At 39.6% G+C, this 19,262-nt stretch overlaps 1 protein-coding gene and 1 pseudogene across 1 annotated transcript; both read right to left on the bottom strand.

The window, feature by feature from the left end:
* Nucleotides 1-5,093: 5,093 nt before the first annotated feature.
* On the bottom strand, nt 5,094-7,007 carry LOC139785676 (uncharacterized). The gene is made up of 3 exons (XM_071724842.1): nt 6,527-7,007; nt 6,047-6,386; nt 5,094-5,967 (listed from the first exon to the last, which is right to left on the bottom strand). Exons 1-3 carry the CDS (start codon nt 6,947-6,949, stop codon nt 5,729-5,731), a joined length of 1,002 nt encoding a protein of 333 aa, XP_071580943.1. The 5' UTR covers nt 6,950-7,007; the 3' UTR covers nt 5,094-5,728.
* Nucleotides 7,008-16,944: 9,937 nt separating this feature from the next.
* On the bottom strand, nt 16,945-17,554 carry LOC139785675 (sentrin-specific protease 1 pseudogene; annotated as a pseudogene).
* Between the last annotated feature and the right edge of the window lie 1,708 nt (nt 17,555-19,262).

The raw sequence follows: 19,262 nt of genomic DNA, 5'->3' as shown, positions 1-19,262 counted from the left end.
TCAACGGGGAGTTTGTGGCGGGTGATAAACGTGCCAATAAGAGTTTTAATACAAATAACAAAGAACTCTGTAGTACATCGCACTTGCGCGAGTGGTACGAGCGGCACGTTATCGAGCCCACATTAGCGAAACTCGAGGAGTTCCAGGAACGCGACAGTGGGTGGGCGTTGACGCGAATCCTCAATTTGACGGTGAACGTCAACAGATACAATCCTTTGCGCGCGGGGTGTCACTTGAAATTGCCTCAAGACATTAAAACGAAGAACGCCGTGATCAATGTGCTGTCTATGGACAATGCGTGTTTTGCGTGGTCAGTGGTAGCCGCCTTGCATCCAGCCAAAAGACATTCAGAACGGGAATTATCATACCCGCATTATTCAACGGTATTGAATGTACGAGACATTGAGTTCCCAATGACATTGAGTCAAATTAAAAAGTTCGAACGGCTCAACAATATATCCGTCAATGTCTATATCATCGAGGAACAGAAGACGTCAAACGTTCTTCCAATACGGCTTACCGACCGCACGAGTAAAAAACACGTGAATCTGTTGTACGTGCAGGATCCACGAGACAACAATGTTGGACATTTTGCGTGGATTAAGCATCTATTCCGCCTCGTGAGCTTACAAATTAATAAACATGGACACACAAAGTACATTTGTGATCGGTAAGTGTCTATACTTTTTTTAAAAATAATATATAGAATATTTTATATTTTGTATATAAAAAAATTTAAAATATTTGTGTTTCTTTTTTTGCAGATGTCTTCACTATTTTAGTTCGAGCGACAAGTTGCAGTCTCACACTGTGGACTGCCGAGAGGTAAACAAATGCGCAATCCGACTACCGAGCGAGGACAACAAGTGGCTGAGCTTCAAGAACCACAGCAGGAAAGAGCGACTTCCCTTCGTGGTGTACGCCGATCTGGAGTGCGTGCTGCAGAAGACACAACCGGAGACGGAACACGCGTCATACGCCTATCAACATCATCGGGTATGTAGTATAGCATACTACGTACAGTGCTCGTACGACGAAACGTTATCAGCGTATCGATTTCGTCGCGATAATGACTGCGTCGCGTGGTTCATCGAGGAACTCAAAGGATTGGCGCATCGCGTAAAGAATATCTTGTCAGACAATGTATGCATGGTAGACCTAACGCGAGACGAGTGGGAGACATTTCGCAGCGTGGCGCAATGTCACATATGTGAAAAACCGTTCGCGCCGGATGATAATCGTGTACCCGATCATTGCCACCTGACCGGGCGTTACAGAGGTCCGGCACATTTGACGTGCAATTTGAATTATAAGGATTCTCACTTCATCCCAGTAATATTCCACAATCTGTCGGGCTATGACGCACACTTTATTATCAAGGAGATAGCTGCCGCGTTCGAAGGCTCGATCGATGTACTGCCTATAACAAAGGAAAAGTACATCTCATTCACGAAGCATGTGAAAGACACAGCGGAAAGATCAGATTCGCGCAGCGACATAAAATTAAGATTTATCGACTCGTATAAATTTCTGAGCGCGAGTCTCGCAAAATTGGCATCCTTCCTCGACAAGGATAAATTAAATATTATACGTTCAAAATTTTCCGCGTTATCCGACGACGATTTCAAATTATTGACGCGAAAAGGTGTCTTTCCATACGAATACGTGGACAGCGTCAAAAAGCTGGAGGATACGTGTTTACCGCCGCGCGATTCATTTTACAGTTCCTTGACCGGTGAAACCGTATCCGAGAGCGATTACGCGCACGCCGCGAACGTATGGCAGCGATTCTCCGTTCGAACCCTGGGCGAATACAGCAATCTGTACCTGAAAACCGATGTCTTGCTGTTGGCCGACGTGTTTGAAAATTTCCGCGACAGCTGCGTCGCGAGTTACGGACTCAATCCCGCGTACTGCTACACTTTACCAGGCTTTACGTGGGACGCCATGTTGAAACATCTATATATATAAGTCACGTCCGTCTGTCTGTCTGTATGTATGTACGCGAACTACTCATTCGTTAGTGGACCAAATTTTTACCAAAAGTATATGAAATAGGGGTAGAATTTCCCGGGGATGAAAATGTCGTGGTTAATTTTTCGTTACCGATCTTTTTGGAAACCGGTTCTGAAATTTTTTCAAATTTTACGAGAATTTTTCGGGTATTAATTTACCGAATCTTAAGGAATTGTATATGAAACAGGGGTAGAATTTCCCGGGGAGTATCATAATGTGCATAGTTTTTTTGCTACCGATTTTCTGGAAACCGGTTTTTTTTAATTTTTTCGATTTTTCCGGAAATAATTGACCGCATTTCAAAGAATTGTATATGAAACAGGGGTAGAATTTTTCGAGGAGTGTTATAAAGTGTATAATTTTTTGTTACTTATTTTCTGAAAACTGGTTTGTTTAATTCTTCCAATTTTTCGGGAATTAATTGACCGAATCGTAAAGAATTGTATATGAAGTAAGGGTAGAATTTTCCGGTGAGCATAGTGCCATAAAGTGTATTGTTTTTTGTTACCAATTTTCTCATATACTCATAAATGTCACCAATTTTCAAGGGTAAACCAAAGGATGATGTCGCTGCCCTAGATATAGAGGTTGATGTTGAATCTTAATAATGCGAAAATATACGACGATGCGCCGCGTAGCGGGCGCGAGTCGAACTCTCTCACAGCGCGAGCCCGCGTTGCCGCTCGCGCCGCACAATCGTGGACGACGGAAGACGCGCGGTGCGGAATTCATCTCTCTCTCTTTCTCGCTCTCTCTCTCTCCTCTCTCTCTCTCTCTCTCTCTCTCTCTCTCTCTCTCTCTCTCTCTCTCTCTCTCTGTCTTTTTTTCTCTCATCAAATATTTTTAATTAAATAGGGGAATAGGATTGTTCCCAATGAGATAAATATAATTTATTAAATACAAAATATTAAAAACTTACATATGAACATTTATAACACATAATAATACGTATAATATAACATAAATTATAATATAACATAAATTATTACATGTTAATATAATTTATTATAGTTTTATTTCCGCGGCCACGTTTGTGTCCACGGCCACGTCCGCCATATCCGCGTCCGCCACGTCCGCGTCCGCGTTCATGTCCTCGGCCTCTTCCTCCTCTGGCCCATCGAGGTGGTACTGGTGGAATCTCAGTAGCCATCACTGCAGGTTGTGGATTGTTAGTCACCACTGCAGGCTGTGGATTATCAGTAGCCACCACTGCAGGTTGCAAATTGTCAGCAGCCACCACTGTAGGTTGCAAATTGTCAGCAGACACCACAGCCTGCAGTGGTGGTTGCTTCGTCAAAGCAGCGAGTTGCTGCTGCAACTCATGCAACTTCTTCTTTAAGTAGAGATTTTCAGCATTAAGGTCCACAATGTCATTCTAAAAAAAGATATATAAAGATATATATATATAGATAATAATAACCGCAATTCCTCTCTCTCTCTCTCTCTCTCTCTCTCTCTCTCTCTCTCTCTCTCTCTCTCTCTCTCTCTCTCTCTCTCTCTCTCTCTCCTCTCTCTCTTTCTCTCTCTTTTCTCTCTCTTTCTCTCTCTCTCTCTCTCTCTCTCTCTCTCTCTCTCTCTCTCTCTCTCTCTCTCTCTCTCTCTCTCTCTCTCTCTCTCTCTCTCTCTCTCTCTCTCTCTCTCTCTCTCTCTCTCTCTCTCTCTTTCTCACTTTCTCTTTCTCTCTTTTAATATCATTCTCTATCTTTTATTCTGTCATTTCTCTCTCTCTTTCTCTCTCTCTTATTCTTTTTCTATAAAATTCAAATTTACTTACATTAGGCTCCTGTGAGGTGAATGCATTTTCGTTGTTTCTTTCGATCTCTGTAGGCATTTTATACGATATCGTATACACTATTATATATCTACTATTATATTAGATGAAATATGCAGGACAGCTCCAAAAACAATTGGAGATGTGGTACGCGTATAATATGAATATTGAGGATAAAGTTACCATGGTGATGGAACAAATGTATTTAAATATTTATTAAATGTAATAAATGTTTAAATATTTGTAATAGATATTTTTAGATAATAATTACATTTTTATTATATTTTTCTATATATAAAAAAACGGCTACTATCCGCCGATACAGATCTGCTGTGCGCCTGTATAAAAAAGGCTACTATTCGCCGATACAGAGCTGCTGTGCGCCTGTAAAAAAAACGGTAATTATACAGTTTAGGGGCCTCACCTCCGATTTTGATGAACTTAGGCTTAATCGACGCGTTTTTGCTCAAAACGACCGAATCTGGCAGAAAAAAGTGTCGCTCTGCCCCGCGACGCGAGATATTAAACGTTAAAGTTGACAGGAATCAGGTTATGATTCCTGTCATACCGACGCCATGTAGCAAGACTGAACATGCCCTGCGGCCACATACGCATGCTCAGTGGCCGCACGCGCATGCAAAACTGCGCCAATTTTAAATATGATGACTGGTCAATCATGCGGAATAATCAAGCGTCTTAATTCAAGCAGTTAGGTATCACGCTGGGAGTTTGTTTAGTTTTATGCGGGGGAAGGCACCCCCCCTCCCCATGCATGTACTTTATAATTTCGCTTTACAACTTAGCATGTACTTTAAGTTGTAAAGCGAGTTTCACGCTTTCAACCACGGGGGGTGCGGGGGGAGCCGAAGGCCCCCCCTCGCACCGCCTCGTCTGTGTGTGTGTGTGTGTCCACGCGAAACGAGGTGCCACATGGGTTCATGACGCGCTTTACAACTTAAAGTACATGCTAAGTTGTAAAACGAAATTATAAAGTACATGCATGGAAAGGGGGGTGCAGGGGAGCAAAATCCCTTCGCCCACGCATGTACTTAAACGAGCTTGTAAAGCGCGTCATGAACCCATGTGGCACCTCGTTTCGCGTGGACACACACACACACACAGACGAGGCGGTGCGAGGGGGGGCCTTCGGCTCCCCCCGCACCCCCCGTGGTTGAAAGCGTGAAACTCGCTTTACAACTTAAAGTACATGCTAAGTTGTAAAGCGAAATTATAAAGTACATGCATGGGGAGGGGGGTGCAGGGGAGCAAAATTTCCCCGCCCACGCATGTACTGGGCACACACACACACACACACACACACGTGTGTATGCCCTGCTTTATAGAAGTTGTGATTTCCGTTAAAGCAGGGCACACACACACGTGTGTATGCCCTGCTTTATAGAAATTGTGATTTTTGTTAAAGCAGGGCACACACACGTGTGTATATGCCCTGCTTTATAGAAGTTGTGATTTTTACATAGAAGTAGCCTGCGGCGAAGCCCCTTCCCCCGCATAATAAATCTAAACAAAACTCCCAGCGTGAAACCTAACTGCTTGAATGAAGACGCTTGATTATTTGTGTACTGTTTATACACGTTCCCCCGCATAATAAAACTAAACAAACTCCCAGCGTGATACCTAACTGCATGCTTGAATTAAGACGTTTATTCTGCATGATTGACCAGTCATTCCGCAGAATTGACCAGTCAAAACTTTGACCAAGACATAACGCACGCCACGCAATAATGTTAGGTATAATAGAGTTTAGGTATGTAACATATTGTCAGGATAAGCTATTAGATTTATTAATCCAGCATGGTGTTCTAACATTTACAATTAAATGTAGTGAATGCGGTAATGACATCAATATTGATAAAAAAACATTAATGTACCGATGTAGAAAACGGTACGACGTAAAAAATGAGCACAAAAAACGTATCTCTAAGCAGTGCTGGTACTTGGTTCGTCAGATGCTTCTGGCTGGTCCTCAAAAGTGGATGTCGGAGGATATAATTCTGCGATGACATCAAAGAAGATTTCTATACGTTCCAAGCGGCTATAGGCGCGTTTGAAGAGATATTCGCACAAATATCCAAGGAGGTGATCCTCCCTGGTTCCGTACCTTGGGATATTTCCGCGAACCTCTCTCCAAACACGCTCTATATGCTGCGTATGCGCGCCTGTAGATTTAAAAAATGTATTAGAACAATATACAAATAAACAATAATAATATAGTTAACTATGGCAAAAAGTTCTCACCAGTTTCAGGATCGACGAAGTTGTAGGAGTGGTTTACTGTCAGATGTTGGAAGCCTTCATTGTTCAAACAATTATAAGACTTCCAACAATCTGACACGATGGTAGTACCTGGCAATATCCACTCCTTAATACACGCCAGAAGTGTCTTTTCAGTTCGATCCTGTACTGGCACGATAAAAATCTTCTTTGTGCCTCGCTCATATCCTCCGAAAATCCAGTGACCTGTTATGAGCCGACCACGATTGTATTTTCTTTTTCCAATTTTTGCTTCATCGATTTCTACTGTGCATCCTGGGCCACCAAGTTTCTCACTATGTTTTTCAGCCCAGAACACACAGACCTGCAGAAAGAAATAATATTATATTATTAATATTTTGTTTCATACATTTTACATGTGTGTGTGTGTGTGTGTGTGTGTGTGTGTGTGTGTGTGTGTGTGTGTGTGTGTGTATTTATGAAAATATATTAAAATATAATTACCTCTCGGCAAAAATTGAACCAGTCAACAATCGTGGTCGGCGATGAAACGCCAGTTTCATCTTGTGTGTCATCTTGACGTGGATGTCTCAACATTAAAAAACAGGCAACAAGTTTGCATATTGTTGCCACGTCAAGATGACTTTTCCCGAACCAAGTACCAGCTTTGCCACTTTTCTTAAAATTGCACTGCTTCGAGACACGTTTCTTGTGCTCATTTTTTACGTAGTACCGTTTTCTACATCGGTACATTAATGTTTCTTTATCAATATTAATATCGCTACCACATTCACTACATTTAATTGTAGCTGTTAGGACACCATGCTCAATTAAAAAATCTATTAACTTATCCTGACTATATGTCAAATGTCCGAATTCTATCAGCCCTAACATTGCGTGGCGACGTGGCGTGCAATTTCGTGGCATCTGACAGTAACAACATTGTCGCGCTTCATTTGTTTTATAAAATACATATTTAAAATTGGCGCAGTTTTGCATGCGCGTGCGGCCACTGAGCATGCGTATGTGGCCGCAGGGCATGTTCAGTCTTGCTACATGGCGTCGGTATGACAGGAATCATAACCTGATTCCTGTCAACTTTAACGTTTAATATCTCGCGTCGCGGGGCAGAGCGACACTTTTTTCTGCCAGATTTGGTCGTTTTGAGCAAAAACGCGTCGATTAAGCCTAAGTTCATCAAAATCGGAGGTGAGGCCCCTAAACTGTATAATTACCAAAAAAACGGCTACTATCCGCCGATACAGAGCTGCTGTGCGCCTGTATAAAAACGGCTACTATCCGCCGATACAGAGCTGCTGTGCGCCTGTATAAAAAAGGCTACTATTCGCCGATACAGAGCTGCTGTGCGCCTGTAAAAAAACGGCTACTATCCGCCGATACAGAGCTGCTGTGCGCCTGTATAAAAACGGCTACTATCCGCCGATACAGAGCTGCTGTGCGCCTGTATAAAAAAGGCTACTATCCGCCGATACAGAGCTGCTGTGCGCCTGTATAAAAACGGCTACTATCCGCCGATACAGAGCTGCTGTGCGCCTGTATAAAAAAGGCTACTATTCGCCGATACAGAGCTGCTGTGCGCCTGTAAAAAAACGGCTACTATCCGCCGATACAGAGCTGCTGTGCGCCTGTATAAAAAAGGCTGCTCTGTGCCTGTAAAAAAAACGGCTACTATCCGCCGATACAGAGCTACTGTGCGCCTGTAAAAAAACGGGTACTATTCGCCGATACAGAGCTGCTGTGCGCCTGTAAAAAAGGCTGCTCTGCGCCTATATAAAGAATCAATAAAACAAAATAAGCAAGAGAAAGAAAAGATTTATTAAGAAAATCGATCTATGCAAATAAGTAGTTTGCGGTCAGACAGACAAACAAATGGTATTTATATAGATAGATTATATCTATAGATAATTATTTATTCTAATGTATTTATTCTGATTCGATATCAAAAATTAAAAAATAAGGCTAATTAAAAAAATTGAATTCTAAAGGGTATTCGAGATAATAAAAATAATAAAAAATAATTTCTTTTTTAAATATCTATAGATATAAAGAATAATTATTATAGATTTGAAAAATAATATTGTATTGTTATTTATTTATGTACTAGCGTATAATTATGCCTCAAAAGAGAAAATACAGAAATTTGACTAAAGTGAGTCGCGAAAGTAAGCGCTTACGACAAATGCGCAAAATTGAAAATTCGGAGGAAAGGTCTCAACGACTCGAAGCTAATGCTCAAAGAAATTCTCAGCATAGATCGAATGAAAATAACGACGCAAGGTCTCAACGACTCGAAGCTAATGCTCAAAGAAATTCTCAGCATAGATCGAATGAAAATAACGACGCAAGGATTCAACGACTCGAAGCTGATGCTCAGAGACATGCTCAGCAGAGGGTCAATGAAAATGATGACGCAAGGACTCAACGACTCGAAGCTGATGCTCAGAGACATGCTCAGCAGAGGGTCAATGAAAATGATGACGCAAGGACTCAACGACTCGAAACTGATGCTCAGAGACATGCTCAGGGAAGGCACCAAGCTAGACAATTAAGTCATCACATTGCGCTAATTTCCAAGGGACATGAAATAAATGTGTCAGTTTATACACTTGGCCAAATGAATGTAGAATGTCAATTTTGCAAATCGTTAAACTTTGCATGTGAAAAATCTAAAGATGGAAAATTTACATATTGTTGCCAAAAGGGCAAACTTAAATTAAAACCAATAAATTGTCCTGATTTTATTAAAGAATTATACATGGGAAATAATTATGCATCAAAAAATTTCCTTAGTAATATTCGTTCATATAACAGTGCTTTAGCTATGGCTTCCATGGGTGCCCCGGGAAATAGAAATCCATTGAATGTTGTGAACAATGCTCCTTATTGTTTAAAAATTCATGGGCAATATCATCATTTGACCTCGACGGCAATGCGCCCAGCGGATGGGCAAGCTCCGCGATTTGCACAACTTTACTTTTTAGATACAGAAGAAGCTGTAAATCATAGAATGAATAACAAAGCTAATCAAGAATGTGATCCAGAAATAATGAAAGATTTGTCATGTTTTATGGTTCAATGTAATGAATTTGCAAAAACTTTCAAGATGATGCGTCAAGTTGAAAAAGATCTGAATCCAATAGGCAATAAAACAATAAATTTAATGTTGTCATTTAGAAAAGATCCTCAACATGATCAAAGAAGATACAATGCTCCACAAGCTAATGAAATTGCTGTGGTCTTTCAGAATGTAGATGGTGAACCTCCATTTGAAAGAGACATTAGGATTTATAATAAAAATTCGAACGATGTACAACAAATATCAATTTTGGACAAAAGATGTGACCCAATGTGTTATCCATTGTTATATCCATATGGTAACGATGGATGGCATTCAGAACTTAAATCAGATAATCCTAAATATCCAGGATTTAAGATAAGTCAAATGGATTATTATGCTCATCTGCTGGCACCAAGAGTTGAATTTAGCCAATTTAAAAGGGCAGGAAAATTGAGATGTCAATTTATACTTGATGCATATATGAAAACTGAAGCCAATAGACTTAATTATATTAAATTGAATCAACCTCAATTAAGAGCTGAACTTTATTCCGGATTAATGGATCATCTTGATAATCGAGCACAAAATGAAGGAATTACAGTTGGTATACCTGTAATATTACCATCTTCATTTATGGGCAGTCCAAGAAACATGCGAGAAAGATACCAAGATGCTATGTCTTTGGTCAGAAAGTTTGGTAAACCAGACATTTTTCTTACCATGACTTGCAATCCTCAATGTCCAGAAATTAAGAATAACCTTGATGGATGTCTAATAGAGTTTCGACCTGATTTAGTTGCTAAAACATTTAACTTGGATGTCAAAGAAGTTTTAAAGGATTTAATACAAAATAAAATTTTTGGAAATATTATAGCTTATGCAGGCGTAATTGAGTTTCAAAAAAGAGGGCTTCCACATTTGCATTTACTTGCAATGTTAAGTGATGAAGATAAGCCACGACTTCAAGAAGTCATTGACATGATGGTATGGGCTGAAATCCCTGACGAAGAAAGATATCCAGAACTTAATGAAAAAGTTTTGAAACATATGATTCACGGTCCATGTGGAGATCCCTCAATGAGATATCCTTGCACTGGGGAAGATGGAAAATGTTTAAAAGGTTTTCCAAAAGAATTTCGTGAAGAAACTAATGCTAATGTAAATGGATATCCTATGTATCAACGTAGAAATTTTGAGAAAAAATACATCGTCAGAAGGCAAAAAAATTGACAATCGATGGGTGGTCCCATATTCACCATATTTAATAATGAAATATAATCGACATATAAATTTGGAAATATGTTCATCAGTGAAGAGTGTAAAATATTTATACAAATATATTCATAAAGGATTTGACTGTGCTGCAATTGAAGTACAAGCACGAGATGGCACAAGATTCATTAGAATAGATGAAGTTAACTCATTCCTGAATGCAAGATATGTTAGTGCTCCAGAAGCAATGTGGAGACTGAACGGATATGATCTGTTCATGAAGTCTCACACAGTCATAAGACTGGCAGTTCATTTGCCTAATCGCCAAATGGTTTATTTTCGTGCGGGAAATGAAGAGCAAGCTGCTCAAAGAGAGCTTAATCGAGAGACTACGCTGACTGCATGGTTAAAATTAAATCAATCTGATGAAAATGCAGTACAGTTTCTTTACACAGATATTCCTTATCATTATGTATACGATAAAAAAGAAACTAAGTGGAAGCCACGCAAAAAAGGTGGTGACAAGATAATTTCAAGACTCTATACAGTAAGCATAAAAGATATTGAGAGATTTTATCTACGTCTTCTTCTATTACATGTGGCTGGAGCTAAATGTTTTAAAGATTTGAAAACTGTTAATGGAGTTGTTTATGAGACATTTAAGGATGCAGCAATTGCAAAAAATTTGGTGGAAACTGATGATCTTTGGGGAAAAACGCTAGAGGAGGCAATAGAATCCAAAATGCCTGTACAACTTAGAGAATTATTTTCTTACATTTGCATATTTGGAACTCCAATAGATGTATTAGCTATTTGGAATAAATACAAAGATTTCTTGATTGAGGACTTTGTACATAAGAATGTTGTTAATCCTGAAAATATGGCTTTAAATCATATACAAGAAATTTTAATAAATAATGGAAGTAGCTGTGAGAATTTTCAATTACCAAATCCAACTCCAGTAAATATTTACATAACAGAGTATAATGTGGATAAGAAAGAATACGTGGTGATTATTTATTATCGACATTAAATGCTGAGCAAAAGCACGTATACGATATTGTCATGCGAGCAATTGAAAATCAAAATGAACTTCATCGGTTATTTTTTATTGACGGGTTTGCAGGAAGTGGTAAAACCTATTTATTTAACACATTTCTAAGTGTTATTCGAGGAAGAAACGAGATAGTTCTTCCATGTGCCTCGACTGGAATTGCAGCAACACTTCTAAAAGGAGGAAGAACTTATCACTCTCTATTCAAGCTTTCAATTCCAATTGATGATAGTGTTAAATCCAATATCAGAGGAAATTCTCAAGCTGCACGAGAACTGATCATTGCCAAACTAATCATATGGGATGAGGTGAGCATGACTGTTGGACATGCTTTAACAGCAGTTGATAAACTTTTAAGAGATTTAATGAAGAATCCTCGACCATTTGGAGGAAAAGTAATTTTATTTGCAGGAGATTTTAGACAAAATCTTCCCGTAGTGCCACATGCACAGAAAGCAGCCATAATTGAGTCGACTGTAAAATACAGTTCTATATGGAGGAATGTAACTCAGGTTAAACTAAAGCAAAATATGAGAACTGGGGAAGAAAAAGAATTTGCAAATTGGCTAATGCAACTCGGAGATGGTAAATTATCAAATACGGATGGACTACATCTCGATACAATTGAAATTCCCCAGAATTTTATATCAAAAGAATCTCTTATTGCTGAAATTTTTGGTGATAGAATCACCATGGAACAGATTAAAGAAAATCCAGATCGAACTATTCTTTGTCCTAAGAATGAGGATACATTCAAAATTAATGATGAAATTCTTTGTCTAATGGAAGGAGAAGAAAAAGAGTATCTCTCAATTGACTCTATTGTAAGTGATGATCCACAAGAGCAATTGAATTTTCCAACTGAGTTTTAAACTCTCTGACACCTTCTGGAATGCCAGTTCATCGACTTAAAATAAAAGTCAGTGCTATAATAATCCTATTAAGAAATTTAAATACTAAAAAAGGACTCTGTAATGGCACAAGATTTATTGTTACTAATTTGAAAAATAATCTAATTTATGCAGAGGTTCTAACTGGTCCTGCTCGAGGACAGATTGTCTTTATTCCAAAGATGGATTTAATTACAAGTGATTTGGAACTGCCATTTAAGTTTAAACGAAGACAGTTTCCTATTCGAGTGTCATTTGCTATGACAATCAATAAATCACAAGGACAAAGTTTAGAAAAAGTTGGGATTTATTTGCCACATCCTGTATTTGCTCATGGTCAACTTTATGTGGCATTTTCTAGAGCAACCAGAAAGGAAAGTGTAAAAATTAAGATTGATGAATTAAGCAATCAAGGACATCTAATAGAAGGAAGTAAAAAATGTTTTACAAAAAATGTAATATACAGAGAAATTTTATAAATTGAAAAATTATAAAATTGTATAAATGAATAATATAATAATTAAAATGTTAATAAAATATACATTTAAAAATTTTAAAATAAATTACATGAAAAATTATAAATATTAAAATTGTAAAAGTAATTTTACAAATAATAATTAATTTTTAGTATGAGTGTAAGTGTGCAATACGAGATACGTTTTAAAATGTCAAAAAAGTAAATTGCGATCGATTCCCTTGAAATTGGTACCAAAATTTTTATTTATAGTGGTATAGCTATTATTATTTATAGTGGAATAGGCCTACTGGGGAAACCACTAAAAAAAACGCATTTACAATAGTACCTCAAGGGTGATGCGGAAATCTATTAGCGTTAAATGTAAATATACGCTAGCACCTATTTGCGTGTTTTATTACATATGTCCTCCGGGGCTAAGCCTTTATCTATATATATAATTTCTTAGCTTTGAGGTTTACGCGCTAGCTCTGAGGCCCGCGCGAACTACTCATTCGTTAGTGGACCAAATTTTTACCAAAAGTATATGAAATAGGGGTAGAATTTTCAGGGGATGAAAATGTCGTGATTAATTTTTCATTACCGATCTTTTTGGAAACCGGTTCCGAATTTTTTTCAAATTTTACGAGAATTTTTCGGGAATTAATTTACCGAATCTTAAGGAATTGTATATGAAACAGGGGTAGAATTTCCCGGGAAGTATCATAATGTGCATAGTTTTTTGTTACCGATTTTCTGGAAACTGGTTTTTTTAATTTTTTCGATTTTTCCGGAAATAATTGACCGAATTTCAAAGAATTGTATATGAAACAGGGGTAGAATTTTCCGAGGAGTGTTATAAAGTGTATAATTTTTTGTTACCCATTTTCTGAAAACCGGTTTTTCTAATTCTTCCAATTTTTCGGGAATTAATTGATTGAATCGCAAAGAATTGTATATGAAGTAGAGGTAGAATTTCCCGGGGATTGCATTAAGTGTATAATTTTTGGTTACCGATCTTTTTGGAAACCGGTTCCAAAATTTTTCCAATTTTTCTGGAAATAATTGACCGAATCTCAAAGAATTGTATGTGCTGACACACACATACACGCGCGCACACATGGGCCGATTCTCTCGAATTTGATACCAAAATGCAAATTTTTCGGAGATGAAAATGTAGCGGCTTTTTTTTGTTTTACGCCCCCCCCCCCCTCCCCATTCACCCGCGCGAAGCGCGGGCTCAAAAGCTAGTACCTGTATCAATTTCGAACTGCTGACCGACATTGACATGGTCATGTTTATCAAACGTGGTATTCGCGGCGGCCTGAGTCAATGTTCCGGCAGATACGCGCAGGCCAACAACAAATATATGCAGTCGTACGATTCATCGAAACCGTCGTCTTACCTAATGTACTTTGATGTAAATACGGCTGGGCGATGTGTCGGCCATTGCCCTACGCGGAGTTTTGATGGGTCGAAGACGTGTGGAATTTCGACTTTAACGCGATCGCTTTGGATTCGCCTACGGGCTATATTCTCGAGGTCGACCTAGAGTATCCGCAGGATAAACACGACGCGCACACTGACCTACCGTTCTGTCCAATGCGCGATAAACCGCCCGGCAAACGGCAGGACAAACTTCTCGCCACGGTGAATGATAAGGAGCGTTACGTCATTCATTATCGCAATCTACAGCAGTGCACGCGCCACGGCCTTCGCGTCAAAAAAATACATCGCGTATTACAATTCGCTCAATCTGCGTGGCTCCGCGCTTACATAGAACTCAATACAAAATTTAGAACACAGGCCAAAAATGAGTTCGAAAAAAATTTATATATTGGGTATGGGAATAAGTTTTAATCGTTTTTATGTAGAAAAAAAGCATAGTTTGAATATGATGATATTAAATGATTTTATTCAAAATAGTTTCCATCTGAAGCGACGACCTTCGCCCATCTTTCAGGCAATAAACGGATTCCTCGAGCGAAGAATTCTATTTCTTTCGATGCGATCCAGTCATCGACCCATTTTTGTATGCTGTCATTTGAAGTGAAGCGCACTCCAGTAAGTGCCGACTGCATCGACCGGAACAAATAATAGTCTGAAGGGGCAATGTCCGGTGAATACGGCGGGTGGGGTAGGACCTCCCATTTCACCCCTTCTAAGTATGTTCGGACGGGTTGACCAACATGTGGCCTAGCGTTGTCGTGCTGCAGAATCAGCTTCTCGTGTCTATCGTGCCATTCCGGCCGTTTTGTTTGAATAGCTTGTTTCAAACGCATTAGTTGAAGTCGGTAACGTTGGGAATTGATAGTTTCGGACGGTTTCAGTAGCTCATAGTAGACTACACCCCGCATGTCCCACCAGATACAGAGCATTACCTTTGACCCGTGAATATTGCGTTTTGGTGTTGATGGACCTGGTTCACCTGGCATCACCCATGCTAGTTTGCGTTTAGGATTGTCATAATGAATCCATTTTTCATCGCCAGTGATGATCCGATGCAAAAAACCCTTTTTTTGTTGTCGTTGAAGCAACATTTCGCACATGACCAAACGCCTTTCAATGTCCCTTTCCTTCAACTCGTGTGGTACCCAATTTCCTACCCTGTGAACCATTCCTAGCGCATGTAGGCGTTTTCCAACGGTGGACCGATCAACACCCAATGCTTCAGATAATTCTTTAAGTGTCTGACATGGATCAATATCAAGCAATTCCTCAAGTTCCTCATTTTGGAACTTTTTTGGGGCACCTTCGCGTTCTTTGTCGTTGACATCGAAATTACCACTTTTGAAGCGTTGGAACCAATATCTGCAAGTTGGCTCCGATGGAGCATGGTCGCCGTAAACATCCACAAGCAAACGGCACGTTTCCGCAGCACTTTTCTTCAAAAAATAGTAGTGGAGAAGAACTTCCCGCAAATGCTGCTTTTTTGGAACAAATTCCGACATTTTCGATGCGATATGATACTTGTTGTTTACACTTCAAACAAAAGTCTTATACTGCGTTACACAGCTGACATACACAGCTGTTAATCCATCTATCGAAAGGTTAGAAAAGTATGCAAGCGATACTATTAATGCCATCTATGGAAAACGATTAAAACTTATTCCCATACCCAATAAATTAATGAATAACGCAGTTTTCGGGAAAACGATGGAGAATGTACGCAATCACGTCGATGTAAAATTACTGACGAAGTGGGACGGACAATACGGCGCGGAGGCAATGATCGCGCGACCGAATTTCCACAGCAGGAGCGTGTTTTCGGAAAATCTGGTAGCCGTCGAACTGCGCAAACTCGAGGTGAAATTCGACAAACCGATCTACGTCGGCATGTGCATCCTCGACCTGTCGAAGGTGTGCCTATACAAATTTCACCACGAGTACATGTCTCCCCTGTACCGCGACTCGTGTAGAATCATGTATACCGACATGGACAGTTTGATTTATCATATCAAGTGCGACGACGCGTATGAGACGATGAAACATGATATAGTCAGGTTCGACACGAGTGACTACGCGGTAGATAACGCTTATGGTATGCCTCTCGTGAATAAAAAAGTGCCGAGTCTGATGAAAGACGAAAACAACGGCGTGATCATGACCGAATTCGTTGGACTTAGGGCGAAATGTATGCCTTGCGAGTCGATGGCAAAAAAGATTGTAAAAAAGCGAAAGGTGTCAAAAGCAACGTTATCGCGCGCACCATTACGTTCGACGACTACACGCGGTGTCTGAACGATGAGATCGAAATGACTCGACCGCAGTCGTGCATACGATCGAAAATGCACGAAGTGTACACTATTTGTGAGACGAAAATCGCTCTGAGTCCGTACGACGATAAGCGATATATCGTGCCGGATTCGACCGGTACGTTGCCGTGGGGACATTATCGCATACATTTATATGATAAGGAACAGTGAAGATTCATGTATGTAATGTATGTATGTATGTATGTATATATGTATGTATGTAATGTATGCAATATATGTAATAAAATGTATGTACGTATGTACATATAAATATATGTATGTAATGTATGTAGTATAACACGACATATGTATGTAATGTAATATAATATGTAATGTAATGTACTAGTAATGTACTAGTAATGTACTAGTATGAATGTATGTATATATATGTATGTACGTATATGTATAATGGAAGGAATATTAATCACGTATATTTTTATATTTTATATTATAAAACATTTATTCAATAAAAAATTTTTTATACAATATTTCCATTTATTACTTCCCTAAACATTTTGTTCCTAAAGTACGGCATGTCATCATGCGTAAACGTTATCTTCCTGCTTGCACAGATGTATTCGGCGAACATGCAAGAGAATACACCACAATCGCTGCCGTTTGTCTGTTGCGGAATATTTTTGGCGGAATAAAATGTCCAATCACTCATATCATAAGGTTGTTTCTTTTTGTCAAGACTCTCATCTTGTAAATATAGTTTTAGCGCAACCAGATATTTCGGATTATCACTGCCCATACTGTCGTAATAAACAATTGTTTTATCGCGGAAATCTACTATTGACATACACCAGTGCACGTTCAAATGTATAGGGATAATAATGAGATCCTGCAAAGATGTCCACCTTCCTGGTCCATCGCTTCAGAGACGAGTGACCGCTCGACATAAGTTTTGGGTAAAAAAACGTATTTATCGCGTGTATTTTCGGATATTTGTTCAAAGATGTACCTCTGGCGATCAGCAGATTCATATAAAAGTTAATCATTTCGTCGTTGAGCCAATTTAAGTCGACCAGCGTGTGAAGATCCTTTTGCGTGAGCTTCAGACCGAACCCTTCCACCACCATCTCCATACTGCGATTTTGTCAAAACCTTTGACAAAAAAATATGATGTCATAAACATTATGATGTCATAAAAATTATACCACATCACATTCCAATAATTTTAATTAATAATTTGCAAATTTACCAGATGAATTGCTGCACAGATGAATCGCTGCACCATAGATTGTTAACTGTTTCGATCGCTGCACACAGATTTTAACTGTTTCGATCGCTGCACACAGATTTTAAATGTCTCAATCAATGCACAGATGTATCACCGAGGTGTTTAAACTCTCAAATCATACTACTGTAGCTTGTTGCATCCCTCGTTATATACCCTTTGCTCTCTCTCTCGCTCCAACTGAATCTTGAAAGATCATTTTTTTCTCTGTTTTGCATTTCTTCCTTTGTCTCGCGTACTGCGTCGTAAAAAATAGTGTAAAATAGATACGTATACGCAATAACAGCCCCCCTTCTTCAAGAAAAAAATTTGTTTATAGCGCCACGATGAACACGAAGCCCGCAATAGTAGATAACGTATTATATTAAAAAGGATATTAATAAAGATATCGTATATGTATTTCAAACATTTTATATGTTGCATACGTCGTTACATATTTTTATATATTGGATATTTTGTATTTAATATTTTTTACATAGTTTATTTTTTCATATGTTTTAAAAAAAATACAATTTGTACGAATTAAATAACATTGTTCTTGTGTATCCAAAAGTTGTGCGTTCCATCGAATCCCAGCCATTTCACGTAAACCTCGTCGCCCTTCCTGCGCAGTACTTTCTCCACGAGATACACGTCAGGATACGTCGCGCGATGCAACTCGTGCTCGTAGAACGCTCCAGCGACGGATTTTCCACGATAGTCCTCGAATAGATAGGTTACGGGATTGGTATGCTGCACTTTAACGATCTTAAACACCTCGGTGGTCCAATTCGGCGTGTAACCCTTCTCGAAAATTGTCTTGTATTTGCTGACGCGTACCGAGTCGCCCGTTTTGAACTTTGCCGGGCCCGCGATCTTTATCGCGCTGTACACCGTAGCCAAGAGTCTTTCGGCGATCGCGGGGGTAACGTCGACGGGTCGCATGCCGATCGTTCGATGCTTGCGCGCGTTGTAATCCGACACGAGTCGCGGCAATGCGTCGACCCACTTGTAATTTCTATTGAGCGTAAACATCTTCCACATATTGTTTTTTAACGTGCGATTGAATCGCTCGACGACCAATGCCTTCATCACCGAATACGTGGAATAATGATTGATGTCGTGTTTTCTCACGAGACGTTGCACGTCGGTGTTGTAAAATTCCTTCCCCATGTCGGTTTGTAGATTACTAGGGCACCTCCCGCTATCTCGAATTATCTCAGCGATAGCGTCAGCTGTCTCGCTGCCGCCTTTACCCTTGAGCGGCACGGCCCACGCGTACTTGCTCAACACATCGATGACGGTGAGTATGTAGTGGTGGCCTCCGTTGAAACGCGAGTACGGACGCATCTCGACGATATCAGCCTGCCACAGATCGTCGTATCCTCGCACTATGACGTGTCTGCGGGGAAAATTTCTTCTCGCCGGTGCGTGCAATTTATCCACCAACCGTCGCTTTTCGATATTTTTATCCACATCGGTCGATTTTAACGGTCTCATGTTCGGTTAGCGTTTCGTTGGTTGTTCGTCGTCGTTCTTTAACTGTACGTAGCCGTTTCTGTTTATGTTTCTGCGTC

The sequence above is a fragment of the Temnothorax nylanderi genome, unplaced genomic scaffold (assembly GCF_030848795.1).
Source record: "Temnothorax nylanderi isolate EJ_2023f unplaced genomic scaffold, tnyl_v1.0 TNYL_tig0861_pilon, whole genome shotgun sequence".
In the NCBI taxonomy this organism is placed as follows: domain Eukaryota; kingdom Metazoa; phylum Arthropoda; class Insecta; order Hymenoptera; family Formicidae; genus Temnothorax; species Temnothorax nylanderi.
This window is presented reverse-complemented; position numbering and strand designations above follow the sequence as displayed.